Consider the following 27,209-nt stretch of genomic DNA (forward strand, 5'->3'; position numbering starts at 1 on the left):
ATATTGAATTTAAGTAGATATTTGTAAGAGTTAGCAGTCGTCTTTCATATTTATAAAACATGAAGAACAGGCCAGCAATCCTACAAGATATTTTTGTTCACCCCAGAGAATGATCTCTGTACTGTCACTGCTCCTGTTATTTATTTACCATACATTGCACTAGTCATGTGGTACCCTATGTATGGTGGGGGTTTCGTTGTCTTGGTCTTGTTGAACACGCTTCCAGTGCATAGGATATCCACATAGCTGTTGGGATGTGCACACAGGCCGGCCACGTGTGCGCGTGCTGGGGAGTCAGGTGGGAATCACGTGCAGACTTGTTTCACTCTTGTGCTGATGCATACGGATGGGGAGGGGATGCGTGTGCGAACGCGCGCCTGCGTGTGACATCACTATTTTTGTTGTGGTCGGTTTGCATAAATATCTTTTCTTTACGTCGGTGAAAAATAATAAATATTCTTAAGAGCAACTTAATAACTTCTGATACTTCTTTCCTTCCCAAGCACCAGACGAGCCTGGCCCAAGGCCGGGCTCTGGGAGTAGAAAAACTCGAGAGCTCATTGAACGTTTATCATTTTCTTTATCGCATCACCTGGGTTTACTGTGTTTACCTTTGATATATACCTTTGAAGAATTTCGAGAGTATATCTACTCTCTGAGCCCGGCCATGGGCCAGGCTCGTCTGGTGCTCGCCTGGTCAACCAGGCTGTTGCTGCTGGAGGCCCGCTGCCCCACATATCCTTCACAGCCTGGTTGATCTGGCACCTGGTAAAGATACTTGTCTAGTTTCCTCTTGAAGGCTTCAACACTTGTTCCAGCAGTGTTTCTGATATCTTCTGGTAAGATGTTGAAAAGTCTGGGACCCCGGATGTTGATACAGTGTTCCCTTATTGTGCCCACCGCACCCCTGCTCCTCACTGGGTTTGTTTTACACTTCCTCCCATATCTCTCACTCCACTATGTTGTTATGGCAGTGTGCAGATTTGGGACCAGGCCCTCGAGTACCTTCCAGGTATATGTTATCATGTACCTCTCTCTCCTCCGCTCGAGTACCTTCCAGGTATATGTTATCATGTACCTCTCTCTTCTCCGCTCGAGTACCTTCCAGGTATATGTTATCATGTACCTCTCTCTTCTCCGCTCGAGTACCTTCCAGGTATATGTTATCATGTACCTCTCTCTCCTCCGCTCGAGTACCTTCCAGGTATATGTTATCATGTACCTCTCTCTCCTCCGCTCGAGTACCTTCCAGGTATATGTTATCATGTACGTCTCTCTTCTCCGCTCGAGTACCTTCCAGGTATATGTTATCATGTACGTCTCTCTTCTCCGCTCGAGTACCTTCCAGGTATATATTATCATGTACCTCTCTCTCCTCCGCTCGAGTACCTTCCAGATATATATTATCATGTACCTCTCTCTCCTCCGCTCCTATGATGTTTTTATAGGCAGACAATTTTTCTCAGTCCCTAGATCATCTCTTAACGGTTGCCTTCTCTGGTTCCTGTTGTACACTGTGTGCCTAGTCTTCATCTGCTCTGTATATCAATCATCTGCTCCATCGCGTCCTCCTTTCCATCTCCCATTAATAAAGAAACTCCGCCAAGTACCAGATCAACCAGGCTGTGATGGATATGTGGGTCAGCGGGCCTCCAGCAGCAACAGCCTGGTTGACCAGGCAAGCCTGGCCTAGGGAACGCTCCGGGAATAGAAAAACTCTCGAAACTCATCAAAGGTATATCAGAGGTATAAAGGTATGTCTCAGCTGTTTTTGTGTCAGACAACGAGGGCAGCTTTTAGTCTTTTCAATGTTTATAATTCAGATTTCTTCGCTCTGACTCATTTGTTTTGTAATATAGCTTGGAACTGTTGGCATGTTTGTTTAGGTACAAACACTGTACCAGTACTGCATATTATAATGTTAATGTAATGTATGTTATGAACAGCTTCTTCAGTATTTGAACAAACATATAACTTAAGGCTAGCGTGACGTGTACTAAACCTGAAACTCTTACACAAGTTATCTCCTTGTCTGGTGATATTTTTATTTTAGGTATTTCTTCATTTTCATGACTCACGAAATCGTAATGACACGATTGCAAACAAACCATACCCCGGCCGGGATTGTACCCGCTGTCAGAGAGTCTCAAAACTCCAGCCCTAACGCGACGGGCTGGAGTTTTGAGACTCTCTGACCGCGGGTTCAATCCCGGCCGGGGTATGGTTTCTTCATCTCTCCCATCCCCACCTCCTTTGATTTTTATCGCATAATTTGTATGGCACTTCTGGTACGAGTATTGCGCTCTTGTATGGCTTGTGTTTTGGTGGTGCAGCTCTAAACCAGCGTGGGTCATTCAGAGCCTGGAGTGGTGAGGCACTGATCCAACACTGAAGTGTGAAACAAACATGTTAACCTGACTGCACTCACCTCACTCTCTGCTATAATTATTATTATTAATCAAAAGCTGAATCCGTGTGGATCTAATACTTAAAGTATGTAATATAGAAGTATGATGTTCTGGTGAGTATAGTGTTGGGTGAGTGTGAGTATAGTGTTGGGTGAGTGTGGGTATAGTGTTGGGTGAGTGTGAGTATAGTGTTGGGTGAGTGTGAGTATAGTGTTTGGTGAGTGTGAGTATAGTGTTTGGTGAGTGTGAGTATAGTGTTGGGTGAGTGTGAGTATAGTGTTGGGTGAGTGTGAGTATAGTGTTGGGTGAGTGTGAGTATAGTGTTGGGTGAGTGTGAGTATAGTGTTTGGTGAGTGTGAGTATAGTGTTTGGTGAGTGTGAGTATAGTGTTTGGTGAGTGTGAGTATAGTGTTTGGTGTGAGTGTGAGTATATAGTGTTGGGTGAGTGTGAGTATAGTGTTTGGTGAGTGTGAGTATAGTGTTGGGTGAGTGTGAGTATAGTGTTTGGTGAGTGTGAGTATAGTGTTTGGTGAGTGTGAGTATAGTGTTTGGTGAGTGTGAGTATAGTGTTTGGTGAGTGTGAGTATAGTGTTTGGTGAGTGTGAGTATAGTGTTTGGTGAGTGTGAGTATAGTGTTTGGTGAGTGTGAGTATAGTGTTTGGTGAGTGTGAGTATAGTGTTTGGTGAGTGTGAGTATAGTGTTTGGTGAGTGTGAGTATAGTGTTTGGTGAGTGTGAGTATAGTGTTGGGTGAGTGTGAGTATAGTGTTTGGTGAGTGTGAGTATAGTGTTTGGTGTGTGTGAGTATAGTGTTTGGTGAGTGTGAGTATAGTGTTTGGTGAGTGTGAGTATAGTGTTTGGTGAGTGTGAGTATAGTGTTTGGTGAGTGTGGGTATAGTGTTTGGTGAGTGTGAGTATAGTGTTGGGTGAGTGTGAGTATAGTGTTTGGTGAGTGTGAGTATAGTGTTTGGTGAGTGTGAGTATAGTGTTTGGTGAGTGTGAGTATAGTGTTTGGTGAGTGTGAGTATAGTGTTTGGTGAGTGTGGGTATAGTGTTGGGTGAGTGTGAGTATAGTGTTTGGTGAGTGTGAGTATAGTGTTTGGTGAGTGTGGGTATAGTGTTGAGTGAGTGTGGGTATAGTGTTTGGTGAGTGTGAGTATAGTGTTGAGTGTGGGTACAGTGTTGGGTGAGTGTGGGTATAGTGTTGGGTGAGTGTGGGTATAGTGTTGGGTGAGTGTGAGTATAGTGTTGGGTGAGTGTGAGTATTGTGTTTGGTGAGTGTGAGTATAGTGTTTGGTGAGTGTGAGTATAGTGTTTGGTGAGTGAGTATAGTGTTTGGTGAGTGTGAGTATAGTGTTTGGTAAGTGTGAGTATAGTGTTTGGTGAGTGTGAGAATAGTGTTTGGTGAGTGTGAGTATAGTGTTTGGTGAGTGTGGGTATAGTGTTTGGTGAGTGTGAGTATAGTGTTTGGTGAGTGTGAGTATAGTGTTGGGTGAGTGTGATTATAGTGTTGGGCGAGTGTGAGTATAGTGTTGGGTGAGTGTGAGTATAGTGTTGGGTGAGTGTGAGTATAGTGTTTTGTGAGTGTGAGTATAGTGTTTGGTGAGTGTGAGTATAGTGTTGGGTGAGTGTGAGTATAGTGTTGGGTGAGTGTGAGTATAGTGTTGGGTGAGTGTGAGTATAGTGTTGGGTGAGTGTGAGTATAGTGTTGGGTGAGTGTGAGTATAGTGTTTGGTGAGTGTGAGTATAGTGTTTTGTGAGTGTGAGTATAGTGCTGGGTGAGTGTGAGTATAGTGTTTGGTGAGTGTGATTATAGTGTTGGGTGAGTGTGATTATAGTGTTGGATGAGTGTGAGTATAGTGTTGGGTGAGTGTGATTATAGTGTTGGGTGAGTGTGAGTATAGTGTTTTGTGAGTGTGAGTATAGTGTTGGGTGAGTGTGAGTATAGTGTTGGGTGAGTGTGAGTATAGTGTTGGGTGAGTGTGAGTATAGTGTTGGGTGAGTGTGAGTATAGTGTTTGGTGAGTGTGAGTATAGTGTTTTGTGAGTGTGAGTATAGTGCTGGGTGAGTGTGAGTATAGTGTTTTATGAGTGTGATTATAGTGTTGGGTGAGTGTGATTATAGTGTTGGGTGAGTGTGAGTATAGTGTTGGGTGAGTGTGAGTATAGTGCTGGGTGAGTGTGAGTATAGTGTTTGGTGAGTGTGAGTATAGTGTTGGGTGAGTGTGGGTATAGTGTTTGGTGTGTGTGAGTATAGTGTTTGGTGAGTGTGAGTATAGTGTTGGGTGAGTGTGAGTATAGTGTTGGGTGAGTGTGGGTATAGTGTTTGGTGAGTGTGAGTATAGTGTTTGGTGAGTGTGAGTATAGTGTTTGGTGAGTGTGAGTATAGTGTTTGGTGAGTGTGAGTATAGTGTTGGGTGAGTGTGGGTATAGTGTTTGGTGAGTGTGAGTATAGTGTTGAGTGTGGGTACAGTGTTGGGTGAGTATGGGTAGTGTTGGGTGAGTGTGGGTATAGTGTTGGGTGAGTGTGGGTAGTGTTGGGTGAGTGTGGGTATAGTGTTGGGTGAGTGTGGGTATAGTGTTGGGTGAGTGTGGGTATAGTGTTGGGTGAGTGTGGGTATAGTGTTGGGTGAGTGTGGGTATAGTGTTGGGTGAGTGTGGGTATAGTGTTGTGTGAATGTGGGTATAGTGTTGGGTGAGTGTGGGTACAGTGTTGGGTGAGTATGGGTATAGTGTTGGGTGAGTGTGGGTACAGTGTTGGGTGAGTATGGGTATAGTGTTGGGTGAGTGTGGGTACAGTGTTGGGTGAGTATGGGTATAGTGTTGGGTGAGTGTGGGTACAGTGTTGGGTGAGTGTGGGTATAGTGTTGGGTGAGTGTGGGTATAGTGTTGGGTGAGTGTGGGTACAGTGTTGGGTGAGTATGGGTGTAGTGTTGGGTGAGTGTGGGTACAGTGTTGGGTGAGTGTGAGTATAGTGTTGGGTGAGTGTGGGTACAGTGTTGGGTGAGTGTGGGTATAGTGTTGGGTGAGTGTGGGTACAGTGTTGGGTGAGTGTGAGTATAGTGTTGGGTGAGTGTGGGTATATTGAGTGTGGGTACAGTGTTAGGTGAGTGTGGGTATAGTGTTGGGTGAGTGTGGGTACAGTGTTGGGTGAGTGTGGGTACAGTGTTGGGTGAGTATGGGTACAGTGTTGGGTGAGTGTGGGTACAGTGTTGGGTGAGTGTGGGTATAGTGTTGGGTGAGTGTGGGTACAGTGTTGAGTGTGGTGTTACAGGGTATAATAAGAGATATTTTGTTTAGTTTTGTGTTACTTTGTGTGTTTCCCATTGTTTTTCTGTGCATGTATTGTGTGTGCCTCACAGCACATGTTTGCCCGTGCACCGGTCATTGTAACATGTATAGAGGTTCATATGTGCAACTCTTGCAGGTGCGGTCATGGCGGCGTGGTGGGCGGGGTGGGCGGCGCAGGCGGCGGCAGCGTAACGGGTAGCGGGTGGCGCGCCGCCCCGAAATCGGGGGGCGCAGCTTCCGGACCCGGGTCGCCGCCTGCCATGTCCAAAGGCCGCACGCGGGCACCCACCTCAACAGCGGCCAGCGGAGGAGGCACCAGTAGTGCATCCCCCCTCTCCACCACCACCACCACAACCACCATCACCACCACCACGACTACTACAACTCCCTCAACTGCCACCTCCAACATGAATGGAGAGAGGCGCTCTGGCGTGGAAGTAGTGCCACCCTCCAGTCGTCGGCCAGTTCGAACTTCAGCCACCTTCACCTCCAGTATTAAAGGCCTCTTGCAGCAGCGAGAGGACGCTGCTGGAGGCGGCGTGGGTGTGTTCTCCACTCTGCGGCGCTCATTGCCGCGCTCCAGGTCAGCGTCCTCACACGTGGAGGGGCGCGCTACCCAGGAGGAGGCCACTGGAGCCCGCCGTTCTAACCTGCCTCCCTTGAGGACCACTGGGGGTCCCTCGCCGCGTGGGCGACGAACACTGTCTACCATGGGCTCTAAAAGACGATCCGTCATACTTGAGGAGGACAAGGAGGCTCTTAATGGTGAAGAGTCAGCAGTAGCGCCGCCCCCTGTGACCGGCGTCACCGGAGGTCGGCGCCACTCTCCCAGGGCGCGGCGCTCTCACAGTGTGCAAGAGGAACGACAGTCCCCGGCTAGAGATCATGGCATTACTAAACAATATAGTGTAGAAGAACGTGTGTCAAAAACTAATAAATCTTCCCCGGGAGACGAGTCTCCCAGAGCCGATGAAGAGGACGCTGATGGCGTCTCAAAAGAAGGGGAAGAAAGAACACGAGAGGCTGGTACTCTAACAGACAAAGAAAAAGTCGAATGTGAACGTGATGAAAAAGACAAAGATGAACGTGAAGAGGAGGAGCGACGTGCTCCTGTAGAGGAGGAGGAGGCAGAAGAAGCAGTGGACAAGTCGCCAGACGGACGCTTTCTCAAGTTTGACCACGAGATTGGTCGTGGCTCTTTCAAGACGGTGTACCGCGGCCTGGATACCGACACCGGGGTCGACGTCGCTTGGTGCGAGCTCCTGGTGAGTACTGTCTATATTTTCATGTCTTTATTGACTCAAGAAATCGTAATGACACGATTGCAAACAAACCATACCCCCGGCCGGGATTGAACCCGCGGTCATAGAGTCTCAAAACTCCAGTTGGATGAATCTTATTGTGGCTAGCTGGTCTAGTGGCTAACGCGACGGGCTGGAGTTTTGAGACTCTATGACCGCGGGTTCAATCCCGGCCGGGGGTATGGTATGTCTTTATTGTCCCGTAGCTCGGTTGGTAGCGCACTCAACTCTCACATTAAGGTCTGTGGTTCGATCCTCGGTACGGATAGAGACATTAGGGGCGTGTTTCCTTAAGACACCTGTCCCTGTTCACCTAGCAGTAAGTAGTACTGAGTGCAAGTAGGTACCTGTGTGTTAGCTGACTGGTGTGAGTCACATCCTGGGGACAGAATTGTCTTGAAATGCTCTGCATAACCCGGGGCTTTCTATATAGTATGTTACTGATGTCATCCAGGTTTGTATAAGTTGTGTCATGTACTTGTAGAAGTAAATATTATTATTTAAACTGTATGACCCTTACGGGTTATGATTATAATAATTTCCTGTTATTCAGTTTTACATATTGCCACGTGATTGCAACCGATGGGTGTGCCGTGGCCCGCCAGGGATCATGGCATCACTATGGGTGTGCCGTGGCCCGCCAGGGATCATGGCATCACTATGGGTGTGCCGTGGCCCGCCAGGGATCATGGCATCACTATGGGTGTGTCGTGGCCCGCCAGGGATCATGGCATCACTATGGGTGTGCCGTGGCCCGCCAGGGATCATGGCATCACTATGGGTGTGCCGTGGCCCGCCAGGGATCATGGCATCACTATGGGTGTGTCGTGGCCCGCCAGGGATCATGGCATCACTATGGGTGTGTCGTGGCCCGCCAGGGATCATGGCATCACTATGGGTGTGCCGTGGCCCGCCAGGGATCATGGCATCACTATGGGTGTGTCGTGGCCCGCCAGGGATCATGGCATCACTATGGGTGTGCCGTGGCCCGCCAGGGATCATGGCATCACTATGGGTGTGTCGTGGCCCGCCAGGGATCATGGCATGACTATGGGTGTGCCGTGGCCCGCAAGGGATCATGGCATCACTATGGGTGTGTCGTGGCCCGCCAGGGATCATGGCATCACTATGGGTGTGTCGTGGCCCGCCTGGGATCATGGCATCACTATGGGTGTGCCGTGGCCCGCCAGGGATCATGGCATAAGTATGGGTGTGCCGTGGCCCGCCAGGGATCATGGCATCACTATGGGTGTGCCGTGGCCCGCCAGGGATCATGGCATAACTATGGGTGTGCCGTGGTCCGCCAGGGATCATGGCATCACTATGGGTGTGCCGTGGCCCGCCAGGGATCATGGCATCACTATGGGTGTGCCGTGGCCCGCCAGGGATCATGGCATCACTATGGGTGTGTCGTGGCCCGCCAGGGATCATGGCATCATTATGGGTGTGCCGTGGCCCGCCAGGGATCATGGCATAACTATGGGTGTGCCGTGGCCCGCCAGGGATCATGGCATCACTATGGGTGTGCCGTGGCCCGCCAGGGATCATGGCATCACTATGGGTGTGCCGTGGCCCGCCAGGGATCAAGGCATCACTGTGGGGGTGCCGTGGCCCGTCAGGGATCAAGGCATCACTATGGGCGTGCCATGACCCGCCAGGGATCAAGGCACCACTGTGGGTGTTCCATGGCCCGCCAGGGATCAAGGCATCACTGTGGGTGTGCCGTGGCCCGCCAGGGATCAAGGCATCACTATGGGTGTGCCATGGCCCGCCAGGGATCAAGGCACCACTGTGGGTGTTCCATGGCCCGCCAGGGATCAAGGCATCACTGTGGGTGTGCCGTGGCCCGCCAGGGATCAAGGCATCACTATGGGTGTGCCGTGGCCCGCCAGGGATCAAGGCATCACTATGGGTGTGCCGTGGCCCGCCAGGGATCATGGCATAACTATGGGTGTGCCGTGGCCTGCCAGGGATCATGGCATGACTATGGGTGTGCCGTGGCCCGCCAGGGATCATGGCATCACTATGGGTGTGCCGTGGCCCGCCAGGGATCAACGCATCACTGTGGGGGTGCCGTGGCCCGTCAGGGATCAAGGCATCACTATGGGCGTGCCATGGCCCGCCAGGGATCAAGGCACCACTGTGGGTGTTCCATGGCCCGCCAGGGATCAAGGCATCACTGTGGGTGTGCCGTGGCCCGCCAGGGATCAAGGCATCACTATGGGTGTGCCATGGCCCGCCAGGGATCAAGGCACCACTGTGGGTGTTCCATGGCCCGCCAGGGATCAAGGCATCACTGTGGGTGTGCCGTGGCCCGCCAGGGATCAAGGCATCACCATGGGTGTGCCGTGGCCCGCCAGGGATCAAGGCATCACTATGGGTGTGCCGTGGCCCGCCAGGGATCAAGGCATCACTATGGGTGTGCCGTGGCCCGCCAGGGATCAAGGCATCACTGTGGGTGTGCCGTGGCCCGTCAGGGATCAAGGCACCACTGTGAGTGTGCCGTGGCCCGCCAGGGATCAAGGCACCACTGTGGGTGTGCCGTGGCCCGCCAGGGATCAAGGCACCACTGTGGGTGTGCCGTGGCCCGCCAGGGATCAAGGCACCACTGTGGGTGTGCCGTGGCCCACCAGGGATCAAGGCATCACTGTGGGTGTGCCGTGGCCCGCCAGGGATCAAGGCACCACTATGGGTGTGCCGTGGCCCGCCAGGGATCAAGGCACCACTGTGGGTGTGCCGTGGCCCGCCAGGGGTCAAGGCACCACTGTGGGTGTTCCATGGCCCGCCAGGGATCAAGCCACCACTGTGGGTGTGCCGTGGCCCGCCAGGGATCAAGGCACCACTGGGTGTGCTGTGGCCCGCCAGGGATCAAGGCACCACTGTGGGTGTGCCGTGGCCCGCCAGGTATCAAGGCACCACTGTGGGTGTGCCGTGGCCCGCCAGGGATCAAGGCACCACTGTGGGTGCTCCATGGCCCGCCAGGTATCAAGGCACCACTGTGGGTGTGCCGTGGCCCACCAGGTATCAAGGCACCACTATGGGTGTGCCGTGGCCCGCCAGGTATCAAGGCACCACTGTGGGTGTGCCGTGGCCCGCCAGGTATCAAGGCACCACTATGGGTGTGCCGTGGCCCGCCAGGTATCAAGGCACCACTATGGGTGTGCCGTGGCCCGCAAGGTATCAAGGCACCACTATGGGTGTGCCGTGGCCCTCCAGGTATCAAGGCACCACTGTGGGTGTGCCGTGGCCCACCAGGTATCAAGGCACCACTATGGGTGTGCCGTGGCCCGCCAGGTATCAAGGCACCACTATGGGTGTGCCGTGGCCCGCCAGGTATCAAGGCACCACTATGGGTGTGCCGTGGCCCGCCAGGTATCAAGGCACCACTGTGGGTGTGCCGTGGCCTGCAAGGTATCAAGGCACCACTGTGGGTGTGCCGTGGCCCGCCAGGTATCAAGGCACCACTGTGGGTGTGCCGTGGCCCGCCAGGTATCAAGGCACCACTATGGGTGTGCCGTGGCCCGCCAGGTATCAAGGCACCACTGTGGGTGTGCCGTGGCCTGCAAGGTATCAAGGCACCACTGTGGGTGTGCCGTGGCCCGCCAGGTATCAAGGCACCACTGTGGGTGTGCCGTGGCCCGCAAGGTATCAAGGCACCACTATGGGTGTGCCGTGGCCCGCCAGGTATCAAGGCACCACTGTGGGTGTGCCGTGGCCCGCCAGGTATCAAGGCACCACTGTGGGTGTGCCGTGGCCCGCCAGGTATCAAGGCACCACTGTGGGTGTGCCGTGGCCCGCCAGGTATCAAGGCACCACTATGGGTGTGCCGTGGCCCGCCAGGTATCAAGGCACCACTATGGGTGTGCCGTGGCACGCCAGGTATCAAGGCACCACTATGGGTGTGCCGTGGCACGCCAGGTATCAAGGCACCACTATGGGTGTGCCGTGGCCCACCAGTGATCAATGCATCACTGGACTGGTCATATGACTGACCCGCGTCATGTGATTATAACGGACGAGCGAAAACTATATTCAGTTCCTAGACTGTGATTATTACGGAGGCATGCAATAAGACACTTTACAAGGAGATGTCTTGATGCCGGTGGACTCTTGGTCCAAGCATATGGAGCTAATCTTCATTCTTTGAATTAAATCTAGTTGGCATCTCTTTTATATGTGCTGTGTGACTCCCTTGGGGTTTAACCCTTAAACTGTCCAAACGTAGATCTACGTTTGGAGCGCTGCGCGCGTGGATGTAGATCTACGCTTGGACAGTTTAAGGGTTAATAAAGCCAGAAGGTGCGAGTTGCTTTTCTAAAGAAAAATTTAGGGAGTTGAATGGCACCAAACTACCCATTCATCATGTCGCCTTCAGCTGTACTTTTTTTTTTTTTGTTCTGACATGTAATGTTTTAGGTGTAAAGGTAAGTTAGAGATGCTATTATGTTAAGCAGTTAGTTGGGATGTGTACGCAAAGTTTTCTTGCGTGCAAGTGTACTTGTAGATATGAGTGTGCGTGCATATTTCATGTGTTTGCGTGTGGTATGCATTGGAGCCTGGGTTACCTGTTGCCCTTGACAAGTGCTGCTAGATGTCTGCAGCCGCTGTAGTCTGTCGCCACCACCGCAGCTCCCTGTGCCACCGCCGCCACCCCACTACCACCGCGTCCCCACTACCACAACCACCACCCCACTACCACCACCCCACTACCACCACCACCACCCCACTACCACCACCACCACCCCACTACCACCACCACCCCACTACTACCACCACCCCCCACTACCACCACCCCACTACCACCACCACCACCACCGCACTACCACCCCACTACCACCACCACCCCACTACCACCCCACTACCACCACCTCACTACCACCACCACCTCACTACCACCACCCCCCCACTACCACCGCGTCCCCACTACCACTACCCCACTACCACCACCCCACTACCACCACCCCACTACTACCACCACCACCCCACTACCACCACCACCACCCCACTACCACCACCACCCCACTACCACCACCCCACTACCACCACCTCACTACCACCACCACCCCACTACCACCGCGTCCCCACTACCACCGCGTCCCCACTACCACTACCCCACTACCACCACCTCACTACCACCACCACCACCACCACCATAAGCACCCTCAAGCCACCATCGTTTCACCACCAAAAACCACCGCCCTTCCACTACCCTACCCACCCCTCTCTGCCGTCCTCCAGGCAGGAGTGTGAGAGGCCTTACAACCACGGCTACCAACCGCATGCTACCTTATTTAATACTAAGATTCCAACACATATATACATACACGTGCTCCCACAAATTCTTCTCGTGGATACAACGAAATGACACCCTTGTGAATTCACTGTCAATACCAGGTAAAATAATTAAAAATAATAATGTTGAACAATGATATTAGAAGATCTCTCATTCAGAGAGCACAAAAATGTAGCAAAGGCCAGCTGGTTTGTGGCTCAGTTGGTAGTATCTTCGACTTGCAAAAATGAGGAACCCGGGTTAAATCCTCTGGCACGGATGGAAACGTTGGGCATGTTTCCTTACACCTATTTTTCCTGTTCGCATATCAGTAAGTAGTAGGTACCTGGGTGTTGGCAGGCTCTTCACTCAACATAAACATTGCCGGAGCGACGGCAGACGTTTTCAAGAGGAAACTGGACATCTGTTTCCTCCAAGGACCTGGATGTAGTAATGTCCGAAAACCTCACCTTCAAGGACCACAACAGTGCCACTATCACATCTGCTAGGAAACTGATAGGATGGATAATGAGAATATTCAAGACAAGAGATGCTAAGCCAGTGATGATCCTTTTTAAATCACTTATTCTCTCTAGGCTGGAATATTGCTGTACATTAACATCCCCATTCAAGGCAGGTGAAATTGCAGAGCTAGAGGATGTACAGAGAACCTTTACTGCACGTATAAGTTCCATCAAACACCTTAACTACTGGGAGCGCCTGGAAGCACTTGACTTGTACTCACTAGAGCGCAGGCGAGAGAGATATATCGTAATCTACATCTGGAAGATTCTGGAGGGACTGGTCCCTAATATGCACACAGCAATCACTCCATACGAAAGCAAAAGACTTGGCAGGCGATGCAACATACCCCCAGTGAAAAGTAGGGGCGTCACTGATACACTAAGAGAAAACACAATAAGTGCCCGGGGCCCAAGACTGTTCAACAGCCTCCCACCAGCAATAAGGGGCATTACGGGAAGACCCCTGGTTGTCTTCAAGAGGGAGCTGGACAGATACCTAAAGACGGTGCCGGATCAGCCGGGCTGTGGTTCATACGTTGGATTACGTGCGGCCAGCAGTAACAGCCTCGTTGATCAGGCCCTGATCCACCGGGAGGCCTGGTCGTGGATCGGGCCGCGGGGACGTTGATCCCCGGAATGCCCTCCAGGTAGACTCCAGGTAAGTACCTGATCAACCGGATTGTGATGACTATGTGGGCCGCTAGCACCAACAACATGGTAGATAAGGCAGTCACCAGGGAGGATGACCTTAGGCCAGGCTACAGTGGTAGAAGAGCCCTCGAAGCTGTTCACAGGTAAACACAGGGACCACCATCATATGTTGGCTCGCTATTTATTCACACAACATTGTTGCACACTGCAACAACTAACCAACCTTGTTGCACCTACAACTACCCTCCAGCAGGACACCACCTCAGTCACTGCCCTGTCGGCCAACTCCAGGTGAGCTACCAACCTCCATCAAATGCCCGGCAACTTCCGCCTGCAGCTGCATCCTTCTGACCAACCTCTTACGCTTAAATAAAAAAAAGGCAATTGCACGCAGTATACATCCTTCCAATTCAATGACGCACTGGTATAACAACAATATAGCAGTGTGCAGTTGATGGGCAGGAGGCATATCCCACTCATAAAACCAACCTCTTTATAAATTACTCAATATGCACACACGCATATTCAAAATGCACCAAAGTGGATAGGCCACTACCCTTATAACCCCAGCTACCCCTCCTCCTTCCCCAACCTTTCCTACATTCCATCCTTACCCATCCTTCTTCCTCCCTCCCATCTTACCAAAGCTCTGGTCAGAACCTGAAACCTGCAACACTGCGCTCACTGTAGCGCAGGCGAGAGAGATGCATCATAATCACCTAGAAAATTCTGGAGGGACTGGTCCCTAATCTGCACACAAAAAACACTCCCTACGAAAGGAAAAGACTTGGAAGACGATACAACATACCCCCAGTGAAAAGTAGGGGCGTCATTACTACACCAAGAGAAAACACAAAGTGTCTGGGGCCCAAGACTGTTCAACAGCCTCCCACCAGCCATAAGGGGAATTACCAATAGACTCCTGGCTGCCTTCAAGAGGTAGCTGGACAGATACCTAAAGTCAGTGCCGGATCAGCCGGGCTGTGTTTCGTACATTGGACTACGTGCGGCTAGCAGTAACAGCCTCGTTGTTCAGGCCCTGATCTACCAGGAGGCCTGGTCATGGACCGGACCGCGGGGGCTTTGTATGAGTAGTATTAGTAGTAAACAAAACAAAATGTAGCCTTAGCAAAGTAAAAATTTCAGTACCTCCAAGACAGTCCTGGCATCTTTACTGTTTCTCATCCTCAGCAGACAAAAAACATGAGTCACAGCTTCGTATTATCCTTTGCGGACGATACTAAAATAAGCACGGAAGTCGCCTTTGTAGAATACACAAAATGGCACGCAGATATCAACAAAAATCTTTCGGTGAACAATAGAAAATAACATGGTCAGTGGTGACTTGATTCCAACTGCTCAGATATGAAAAAAAATGAACTCGAGAGGAGCACGAGATATAAATCACGGGAGAGCCATCTCATAGAACGAAAGGAACATGTAAAACATTCCAGTGCAATAATGTCGGAGGACTTGAGACAAATGCCGCGAAAGCCAAAAGTGACAAGGTGGATATTGAGAGGTTTTAAAACAAGAGTAAAAATGCCAATGGCGAGACTGTTCAAATCCTTTGTCCTTCTTTGTTTAGAATATTGTTCATTGGTGGTTATATCATTCAAGGCTAGTTAGCTATCACAGCAAGATAGATAGACATGGTTACCTGCCACATAGGGCCAGTGAAGCATTTCAAGTATTGGAAACTCTTCAAAATACTTGGAGTAAAGAAAAATGAAATACCAGATATGTACATGCAAGATACGTGAGGGCTTGGGTCTTAATTTACACTATCATAAAAATATCCCTGGCTCAGTTGGTAGTTCGCATACAGAGGGTACGTGGTTCGATTCCCAGCACGGGTGGAAACGTTGCGCATGTTTCCTTACACCTGCTGCTCCTATTCACCTAGCAGTAAGTAGGTGCTATTCGACTGGTGTGGGTGGCATCCCAGAGGCTGGTAGTATATCTCAGATGGGGCTGAGCTTTGAAATCAGCTGAGGTAGGATAACAGCTCTTAGCCTGTGAAATTGATCTGTGGTAAAAAAAAAAAAAAAAACTACTGGAGTGAGTGATACGGGAGTTAGTGAAAAATACTCAGTGAAAAGCAGGGACGCCACGGAAACAAAATACTTGAGTAAGGATGTGACGTACGTTATGTATATACAATGTCCTAAAAGAGTCTTTCTGTTTCTGAAAGGTGTTCCGAGGCTAGCTAACTGTCACTGACGTTATACAATTAACATACTTCTGGTGAGATTGTTGGTCCACCGCTGACTCAAAGATTTATCTCCTTGCATGTTAATCCTTCTCTTTAATTCTTTGCTTTCTGCTACCCTCATTTTCCTATATATTTTCCCTGCCTATATATTTTTATCCACACTTTACTTTTTTGTAAACCATGGTTACAAGTTATTCTTCTCCTTATCGGTATAAATTTAACTGTGGTTTCTTAGCATATTTTACAATAGAGGTAGATAAGAGGGGTAAAGCCGGAGAAGAAAGGGGTGAGGATAACCTGGTGAAAGGGGAGAGGAGGGGGAATGTGTTGGAGTGGGGGGGTATGTGTGGATGATCAGGAAAAGGGTAAAGGGTAAGTCGGATAGGGAAAAGGTGCTGGAGCCAGGAGGAAGTGTGTAGTAGAGAGGCGAGGCAGGAGAGAGAGGGATAGTACCTAGTGTAGATGCAACACTAGGTACTATCTAGGTGCACTGTTAAATCTACGGAATAGCTGTTACAACAAACAGTGGGAATGACATGAGTAAGTGAAACAGGAGGGAAGGGAAGTGAGGCGAGAAGGACGTAGAGTGAAGGGTGTGTGTGGCAGGAGGAATGAGGAAGTGGCATTGCAAAGGACACAGGAGAACGTGGTTAGCATCACATGGCGCGGTGGTCTAGTAGTGGTGAGTGGCCCCAGAGAGTGGTAGTGATGGTGGTGGTGGTGGGAGGCAGGTGATCATCACACCTCTATTTTCCAGGGATAACGTTGTCTAGAGACTGTCTAGGAACTTCCTACCCTTCCTCCTCCTCCTCCTCCTCCTCCTAGCATTCCTCCCACAAATTGTCATTTTTGTGGAAATTGGTGTCACGCCCCTTGTGCAGATATCCAAGAACTAGCTACAAGCAGTGTTAAAACAGGGAAGTGTTTTTGGGTATGCCCAAATGAGATAAATATGTGGACTAAAATCCCAAGGGTATTAAAAGAGGACAACATCAAAGCTGCTTTCATAGAAAACCTGGAAGCTTTCTACAACAGATGGGAACATAAAAAGTCTGGGCTGAATGGTACTGCCCTTGATACTGGCCATGTAGTCAGAAACTGTAAGGCTGGAGGTGATGTCCTGGTAGTCAGTAAATGTGGGGCTGATAGTGCTGTCCTGGGAGACAGTAATGGTGAAGCTGGAGGTGCTGTCCTGGGAGACAGTAATGGTGAAGCTGGAGGTGCTGTCCTGGGAGACAGTAATGGTGAAGCTGGAGATTTTGTCCAGGTAGTCGGGAATTATACGCAGGAAGGAATACATATAAATGACCTCATAGGGGACAGGAGCCATAGTAGGGAAACAAGTGTAGTCAAAGATAAGATAAAACCAATATTGCAAACTAGAAATACCGCAGGAAATAGCAAACAAGAGGACTCCACTAGCAATAGTGAGGATATATTACCAAAAACAACTGGTGGGAGCTCCATTGTTGGTGCTAGGGAGGATAGAAGTAAGACAGGGAAACATGCACCAACAGGGAATACAGTCACAGAAACCCAAGGCAAACAGAAACCAAGCCTGTGCACATACTATGCACTTGGTATCTGCTGGCATGGGAAATCTGGAAAAACAGATGGGACGTGCAACTATGACCACCCTAGAAAATGCCATGCCCATATGACAACAGGAAAATGCAAACTCCCTTCCTGTAAGCTTTTTCACCCTGAACTGTGTACCTCTTCAGTACAGGAAAGACTGTGCTATAACTTAAATTGCCAGGCATACCATCTAAAGGGGACAAAAAGATACAAAACATCCAGGCCATGGGAAAACCTGGGTAGCCACAGCCACTCAAGAGGGAGAGGTTTTTTAGTGCCAGGAAGGAAAAAAAACTGGCAGGAAATGGCAGAAATCGTACACCAAATCCAGTCATTCCTGGAGTGGAACCACAGTCGATGGCCTCCACTCCAAACCAACAGATACAGATACTAATGCCGGAAAAAAAATCCCCCCCCAGTACCAACAATACCACCAGTCCGATAACATTCTTCTTTGCAAATATACAGGGTCTAAAGCCAGCAACAAACAACAAAATACCTTTCATCCGTGGACTGCTTGCAGAGGCAAAGGCAATGTTCGCGGCTTTCACTGAGACCCACATAAAGGATCACTTGGACAACGAAATATGGATCCCAGGTTACAACCTATACAGATGTGACAGAGTGAACAGGCAAAGGGGGGGGGGGGGTTGGCCTGTACATTGCAGAGTCACTTGTTTGCACAGAACTGCTTAATGCCTCAAATGATGTAGTGGACGTTTTAGCAGTAAAGGTCGAGAACCAAAACCTAGTCATTGTGGTAGTCTACAAGCCTCCGGATGCAACATCCCAGCAATTCCAGGAACAGCTGTTAAAAATTGACCACTGTCTGGAAAATCTTCCAGCTCCTGCACCCAACATCTTGCTCCTGGGGGATTTCAACTTAAGGCACCTAAAATGGAGGAATATAGCAAATAATATTGTTGCAGTAATAACACCAGGAGGCAGCTCTGATGAAAACTCACACTCACACGAGCTTTTAAATCTCTGCACAAAATTCAATTTAAACCAGCAAATAATAGAGCCTACTAGACTGGAGAATACACTAGACCTCATCTTCACTAACAATGATGATCTGATAAGAAATGTCACCATATCAAAAACAATATACTCAGATCACAACATAATTGAGGTTCAGACATGTATGCGTGGAGCCCCAGACCGACATAATGAGACTAGTCACGAGGGAGCATTCACCAAATTCAACTTCAATAACAAAAACATAAAGTGGGACCAAGTAAACCAAGTCCTAACCGATATAAGCTGGGAAGATACACTAAGCAACACAGACCCCAACTTATGCCTAGAACAGATTAACTCGGTGGCACTCGATGTATGCACAACGCTTATTCCTCTTAGAAAAAGGAGGAGTAGATGTAAAATAGAAAGAGACAGGCGCTCCCTTTACAGGCGACGGAAAAGAATAACAGAGCGGCTAAAAAAGGTCAATATATCTGAAATGCGTAGGGAGACACTGGTCAGAGAAATAGCAAGCATCGAACTTAAGCTAAAAGAATCCTTTAGGAGTCAGGAATCGCGGGAAGAACTAAAAGCCATAAATGAAATCGAAAGAAACCCAAAGTATTTCTTCTCCTATGCCAAATCAAAATCGAGAACAACGTCCAGTATTGGGCCCCTACTTAAACAAGATGGGTCCTACACAGATGACAGCAAGGAAATGAGTGAGCTACTCAAGTCCCAGTATGACTCAGTTTTTAGCAAGCCGCTAACCAGACTGAGAGTCGAAGATCAAAATGATTTTTTTATGAGAGAGCCACAAAATTTGATTAACACAAGCCTATCCGATGTTATCCTGACGCCAAATGACTTCGAACAGGCGATAAATGACATGCCCATGCACTCTGCCCCAGGGCCAGACTCATGGAACTTTTCCATCCTATGGAGAGGGAGCATGGACACGGGGGTCGTCCCACAGTTACTAAAAACAACAGACATAGCCCCACTCCACAAAGGGGGAAGTAAAGCAACAGCAAAGAACTACAGACCAATAGCACTAACATCCCATATCATAAAAATCTTTGAAAGGGTCCTAAGAAGCAAGATCACCACCCATCTAGAAACCCATCAGTTACACAACCCAGGGCAACATGGGTTTAGAACAGGTCGCTCCTGTCTGTCTCAAATATTGGATCACTACGACAAGGTCCTAAATGCACTAGAAGACAAAAAGAATGCAGATGTAATATATACAGACTTTGCAAAAGCCTTCGACAAGTGTGACCATGGCGTAATAGCGCACAAAATGCGTGCTAAAGGAATAACAGGAAAAGTCGGTCGATGGATGTATAATTTCCTCACTAACAGAACACAGAGAGTAGTCGTCAACAGAGTAAAGTCCGAGGCAGCTACGGTGAAAAGCTCTGTTCCACAAGGCACAGTACTCGCTCCCATCTTGTTCCTCATCCTCATATCCGACATAGACAAGGATGTCAGCCACAGCACCGTGTCTTCCTTTGCAGATGACACCCGAATCTGCATGACAGTGTCTTCCATTGCAGACACTGCAAGGCTCCAGGCGGACATCAACCAAATCTTTCAGTGGGCTGCAGAAAACAATATGAAATTCAACGATGGGAAATTTCAATTACTCAGATATGGTAAACATGAGGAAATTAAATCTTCATCAGAGTACAAAACAAATTCTGGCCACAAAATAGAGCGAAACACCAACGTCAAAGACCTGGGAGTGATTATGTCGGAGGATCTCACCTTCAAGGACCATAACATTGTATCAATCGCATCTGCTAGAAAAATGACAGGATGGATAATGAGAACCTTCAAAACTAGGGAGGCCAAGCCCATGATGACACTCTTCAGGTCACTTGTTCTATCTAGGCTGGAATATTGCTGCACTCTAACAGCACCTTTCAAGGCAGGTGAAATTGCCGACCTAGAAAATGTACAGAGAACTTTCACGGCGCGCATAACGGAGATAAAACACCTCAATTACTGGGAGCGCTTGAGGTTCCTAAACCTGTATTCCCTGGAACGCAGGAGGGAGAGATACATGATTATATACACCTGGAAAATCCTAGAGGGACTAGTACCGAACTTGCACACGAAAATCACTCACTACGAAAGCAAAAGACTTGGCAGACGATGCACCATCCCCCCAATGAAAAGCAGGGGTGTCACTAGCACGTTAAGAGACCATACAATAAGTGTCAGGGGCCCGAGACTGTTCAACTGCCTCCCAGCACACATAAGGGGGATTACCAACAGACCCCTGGCAGTCTTCAAGCTGGCACTGGACAAGCACCTAAAGTCAGTTCCTGATCAGCCGGGCTGTGGCTCGTACATTGGTTTGTGTGCAGCCAGCAGCAACAGCCTGGTTGATCAGGCTCTGATCCACCGGGAGGCCTGGTCGCGGACCGGGCCGCGGGGGCGTTGACCCCCGGAACTCTCTCCAGGTAAACTCCAGGTAAACATCACCCTGTACCAACTGTTTTTACCTAATGTTCCTCATGAGTAGATCTCTTTAAGAAGGCAAAAATTTCCAAAGTCAGGAAAACCCTATTTAAATCACTTGTCATCTCATGTCTGGAAATCGCTGGGCGGATGTAGTGAGTGATGTAATAGTTTGTTGCTTCACACTGCAATTTAATACAAAATGCCGGGTGGCAAAACACACTTCATTACCCCATGGCTTTATAAACTGACTCGAATGACCAGCTCATCCAGTGGTACGGCAATGAAAAAGATGAATTTCATGGATATTATTGGTTTTGTAACTCAAAATGTGACACCGGAGGGAAGTAGAACTGCTTCAGTGGGCTGCCAGCGGGCTGCCAGCAGCAATAGCCTGGTCGAGCAGGCAGGCGACAGATAAACCTGTCCCAGGGTAGAGCTGCGGGAATAGAAAAAACTACATTCAGTTATGTTTCTGGACAGTAAGATTGCTCAAGAATTTAGCTTGCAGCCATATTTCACAAGAATACGAGAGATGACTTCCGAGGGTTAGAGTTGCTGTCCAGTATTCATTTTGACGAAACAACCACTTCCCAGGGCAAGACGTAGATGGATCAGCCTGTCATGTTTTGGTCACCGACGTACAGTGACGTTGTGGGTAGCTTAATTAATACAAGTCACCGATGTCTGGCTATGCTGGAGGAAAGAAAGTTGCATCAACAATGATGAAGCAGTTTAATGAAGCTCGCTTAACTGTTGAGTAACTGTTAACTCTAATACAAGATGAACAAAACACGGTCATGAATATTTTTCACAAGTTGGAAGACCATGCTAATTCCCTGGATTTGTGGATCATGGTAGTTGCATTCTACACACTGTGCATAGATTATTGGGAAGGTGGTCCAGAAACTTCCAGATAATAGTCAAGCGAGCTTAGGTATTCGTGCACTCTTCAGTCACAGTGCAGCAAAAAGGAAAGATTACAAGAAGCTTCAAGCTGAAACTGACACAGCAAAATCAGTAATACACTTAGTGCGCTGGGTGAGTCTTAGTCCAGCTATCTCTAGAATACTAGAGCAGAGTTTTCTCATCTTGGAAAAATCCCCAAACTGCGCCAAAAGCTGCAAACTATAATTGTAAACAACAAAATTGGTCCCTGATAAGAAAGAGGCTAACGTAATTCAGTGAAACTTCCTGAAGAACATCCTTTCTCTCAAAAAAGGATGGGGGGAGGGTGAAGCCGAGGAAGATGTGATACAGGAAGAGAATATGATACTGGCTTCTATGAAAGTAGCACATGAGCTTGACGTTATGCCATAAAAAAATTACATGACCATCTCTAGTACCATCTCCAGTCACCAGAGCGCTAACACTTCTTCAACGATGCTTCATGTTGTTACAGGCCAACGTGAATAACCTTTGAGAACGTAAAAGAGAAAAAGGTGATTAATTAGAAGAATATATAAACTAAAGAGAAACCTCAGAAAGAATAAAAGTGATTGTCCAGAGACTAAGTGTTATAGCTGTCAAAACGGGAAAATTTGGGATTATTACATAGCGATATATTGTATTTTGTGCAACACCATGGTATTTGGTGCAGTTGATAGCTGTTTTGTGCACTGTTACTAAGTGTTCAGGTTCTAATCGGTAATTGTAATAAATGTATAGAATGTAGTGGATCAGGATGGCTATAAGGCTGTCCTCCCCCCACCCCCTCCCCAGAAAATATCATACCCCTGCTTTATATGTTATAAGAATGCTTTTTATTCCAGTTTTCACCACTTCAGTTCCCATTTTCCTACTGTTTAGGATAATCTCTCGTGATATTAGTTACTGTGATGATTGGTGGTAGGTGGTGTTGATGGACAAAAGTAATGATAGTGTATGCAGTGACAAATAAATCACAAGTGAAGGAGAGGTAAAGTACAAATGGTTCATGGTGCCTAAGAGAAATTTACGTAGGTGTTGAGGGAGATGTAAATAAAGTGATGTGTATGAATCGTGCACCTGGAATTTTTTATTTGGGGGCGTAAAGGGCAGCTCGTGGTGCATAAGGATTCAGGAGTCGGGGATAGTCTGTCAGTGGTGGATGAAGGAACTCAAGGTTAGGAGCTGAGGTTTGCCACTAGTGGGATAGCGGGGTAAGGGCTTGTGAGAAACCGTTTAAGGCAAGTAACTGGTGAAAGTCAAGGTGGGTATGTGTCTTGGAGGTAAGGGGGGGGGGGAATTGAGGAAAGTGGGCAGGCGTCAAGGAGGCAGCACTTCCGATAGGAGAGCATAGCCAGGTAGCCAACCTTGTCTGCATCAATTGAATGGGGACACCGTGTCCCGCCACAGTAGAATTCCAACTGTTTGTTTTACCTCTGCACTTCAGATAAAAAGCTGTTACCCTACCTCAGCTCATTTCAGAGCCTGGGCCTGTCTAAAGTATAATAATAATATCTTTATTTCTACATGTACATGTACAATGTATACAGTTGTATTTGACATCAATGACATACTACTGTATAGAAAGCTCCTCGTTATGCATAGCATTTCGGGCAGGTTAGGTAAATTTTGTAGGGGCGCCATTGGTACACTAAGAGAAAACACCATAAGTGTTCGGGGCCCAAAACTGTTCAACAGCCTCCCATCAAGCATTAGGGGAATTGCCAATAAACCCCTGGCTGCCTTCAAGAGAGAGCTGGACAGATACCTAAAGTCAGTGCCGGATCAGCCGGGCTGTGGCTCGTACGTTGGACTGCGTGCGGCCAGCAGTAACAGCCTAGTTGATCAGGCCCTGATCCATCGGGAGGCCTGGTCATGGACCGGGCCGCGGGGGCGTTCATCCCCGGAATAACCTCCAGGTAACCTCCAGGATGCGACCCACACAGTCGACTAGCACCCAGGTACCTAGTTTACTGATAGTTAAACATGGATTGCAGGTGTATTAAGGAAACACGTCCTAACGTTTCCATCTCCAAGGATGCTACCACTAATAGGGGCAGCAGTTGTAAGAAGACCGTGCGTCTCTAATCGCCCGGGATTGAACCTGGGTTTTTGGGTTCAGTACAGTTGTTGAAACATGGTTGAGATGAAGGGAGGGTTAATAGTTATAAATTGGCTATTTCGAATATTTGTCTCATATCAAATATTTTTAGTATATGTGAAATTTTATTATTTATCGTTATTCGCTACCCTCTGATCTGAGGTGATAACTGAAGGATATCTGAAGGGTGTTTTCGGGTGTCAGCGCTCCCGCGTCACGGTCACAGACCAGATCCCTTGAATGAAAGCCTGATCAACCAGGCAGGCTGTTAATGCTGGCTTTATGCAGTCCGACATACAGACCACAGCCCGGCTGATCATGTACTGACTTAAAGAACTTGTCAAGTTCCCTCCTCTTATGTATGAAAGGAGGCTGTTGAAAAGTCTTGGGCCAATTACACTTATTATTATCTCTTAGAATACTCGTGGCACTCTTAATTTTCAGTTTGCATCGTCTGTTGTTTTCGTAGGGAGTGATTTCTGTATGTAGGTTTAAGACCAGTCCTAGAATTTTCCAGGTGTAAATCACGATGTATCTTCCTTGTCTTCGTTCAAGTATATATTAGTAGTAATTTGTGTGTTTGAAGTTCAGTGCCAACAACTCAACTGAATAACCACTGAGTTCTTTATCTTCCTAAAAGATGACTTAACCAGTGAGTTCTTTATCTTCCTAAAAGATAGACTTAACCAGTGAGTTCTTTATCTTCCTAAAAGATGACTTAACCAGTGAGTTCTTTATCTTCCTAAAAGATGACTTAACCAGTGAGTTCTTTATCTTCCTAAAAGATAGACTTAACCAGTGAGTTCTTTATCTTCCTAAAAGATGACTTAACCAGTGAGTTCTTTATCTTCCTAAAAGATGACTTAACCAGTGAGTTCTTTATCTTCCTAAAAGATAGACTTAACCAGTGAGTTCTTTATCTTCCTAAAAGATAGACTTAACCAGTGAGTTCTTTATCTTCCTAAAAGATAGACTTAACCAGTGAGTTCTTTATCTTCCTAAAAGATAGACTTAACCAGTGAGTTCTTTATCTTCCTAAATGAAGACTTGATAACCAGTGAGTTGTTTATCATCCTAAAAGAGATGGCTGAATAAACCATCAACATGACACCGTGATGCATCAATATGGCAACACATCACATCATATTATTGATGGTACAAGTTGACAAGACATGGGGATGGGGTTCACTTATCTAGGTCTGGGGTGGTAGCACTGGCAACTGCAGTGGAGGGAGCAGTTAGGACTTTAAACTAGGAATAGTTAGTGGTATGGGTTTTGGCAGGAAAACAGTGAAGTCCCAGTGTAGTAATATTACGAGTTCTAGGGGAACTAGTAATAAGCAGAACGAGGTAGATATTGAAAAGCCAGGGACTTTGGGTGATAAGGACAGTAATAGGTTTAGTAGAAAAACAGAAATGAGCAGGAAGGGTAAAGAGAAAGGAGAGTCTTTCAATGTTTATTATGCTAATTGCCTTAGTGCTAGGAATAAGATGGACGAGTTGAGATTAGTTGCTAGTGCAGGTAACATTGATGTATTTGCCTTAACTGAGACGTGGTTTAATTCAAAAAGTCGGGACATGCCTGCGGAATGTCATATTCAGGGTTTTAAATTGTTCCAAGTAGATAGAAGTATCGGGAAGGGGGGTGGGGTGGCATTGTATGTCCGAGATCGCTTGAACTGTTGCATAAAAACGGGTATTAAGTCTGAAGTAACACATACAGAGTCTGTTTGGATAGAATTTTCAGAGGGGCATGAAAAACTGATTTTAGGAGTGATATACCGTCCCCCAAACTTAGATAGGGACCAGGGGAGACTACTATGGGAGGAAATTGTTAAGGCCACAAGGCACGATAATGTAGTAATTCTAGGAGACTTTAACTTTAGTCATATTGATTGGAATTTCTTGACTGGGAATTTAGAATCATACGACTTCTTAGAAGTAGTTCAGGATTGTTTTTTGAAGCAGTTTGTGACAGAACCTACAAGGGGAAATAACCTGCTTGACTTAGTTACGGCAAACAATGAATCCCTTGTTAATAATTTAGAAATTTCAGAGGAACTAGGTGCTAGCGACCACAAATCAATTACATTTAGCATTGAATGGAAGTACGATAGTAGCGATAACTCAGTAACAGTCCCAGATTTTCGCTTACCAGATTACGATGGGCTTAGAGAACACTTATCTGTTGACTGGGGTAACGAAGTGAGCTATCAATATGACAGTTTTCTGAACACTATACATGCTGCTCAAAGAACGTTTATCCCATATAAAGAAATTAGATCAAATAGAAATGACCCAAAATGGATGAATAATAGGCTCAAATATCTACTAGGGCATAGGAAAGGAATTTATAGGCGTATCAAAAGAGGTGAGGGTCATCTTATGAATCAGTATATTGACATTAAGAGGGACATTAAAAAGGGGATAAGAAAAGCTAAAAGGGACTATGAAATTAAAGTTGCTAGGGATTCTAAAACTAACCCAAAAAGTTTTTTCCAGGTCTATAGAACAAAAGTTAGAGATAAGATAGGTCCCCTTAAAATCAAAATTCGCGAGAGCATAATTTCGTCAATTTTCCACCAAATTTCGTACTTTTTGTTTTATTACCTTCACAAAAAGATTCTCTACGATTTCATAAGAAAAAATAACAAATTTTTTTTTTGAAAATTCTTGGACACTGGTGCGTGACTCCAGATTTGGGCCTTGGACCCTGAAAGGGTTAAAAATAACTATGGGCACCTTACTGACAAAGAGAATGAAATGTGCTCGATTTTTAATAATTATTTTCTCTCAGTTTTTACACAGGAAGACACTAACAATATTCCAGTAATTAATTTTTATAGTGGGCTAGAAGATAAATTATGTAACATCAGTCACTAGTGAAATGGTTGTGAAGCAGATAGACCGACTGAAGCAAAATAAGTCGCCGGGTCGTGATGAGGTTTTTTCAAGGGTTCTTAAGGAATGCAAAATGGAACTCTGTGAGCCATTAACTAATATTTTTAATTTATCTCTTCAAACAGGTGTAGTGTCTGATATGTGGAAGATGGCTAATGTAATTCCTATTTTTAAAACAGGGGACAAATCGTTACCGTCAAATTACCGCCCAATAAGCCTGACCTCAATTGTAGGCAAATTACTAGAGTCAATTATAGCTGAGATTATAAGAAACCATCTCGATAAGCATAGCTTGATTAATGATACTCAGCATGGATTCACAAGAGGCCGGTCTTGTCTAACTAATTTATTAACTTTCTTCAGTAAAGCTTTTGAGGCTGTTGACCACGATAAAGAATTTGATATTATTTACTTAGATTTTAGTAAGGCTTTTGATAGAGTTCTGCACCATAGACTGTTAAAGAAAGTGGCAGCTCATGGCATTGGGGGAAAAGTGCTCTCGTGGATCGAGTCATGGCTCACTGAACATTAAAATGGTATAAAATACCGACAGATTGTTAGGTAAGACACATATGCAACAGTTAGGTATCTTTATTTCTCGAAATAAAGATAC

The 27,209-nt window shown here is 47.3% G+C and overlaps 1 protein-coding gene across 18 annotated transcripts in view; it reads left to right on the top strand.

Annotated features, from left to right (window-relative positions):
- LOC128685179 (serine/threonine-protein kinase WNK3) overlaps positions 1–27,209 on the top strand; it is a 638,681-nt gene that overhangs the window by 345,117 nt on the left and 266,355 nt on the right. For all 18 annotated transcript variants that reach the window (XM_070082765.1, XM_070082756.1, XM_070082764.1 and 15 more), the window contains one exon: positions 5,834–6,962. In XM_070082765.1, the coding sequence (XP_069938866.1) occupies positions 5,834–6,962 (1,129 nt within the window). The remainder of the gene's footprint in view (positions 1–5,833; positions 6,963–27,209) is intronic.

This window comes from Cherax quadricarinatus, chromosome 8 (genome assembly GCF_038502225.1).
Source record: "Cherax quadricarinatus isolate ZL_2023a chromosome 8, ASM3850222v1, whole genome shotgun sequence".
In the NCBI taxonomy this organism is placed as follows: domain Eukaryota; kingdom Metazoa; phylum Arthropoda; class Malacostraca; order Decapoda; family Parastacidae; genus Cherax; species Cherax quadricarinatus.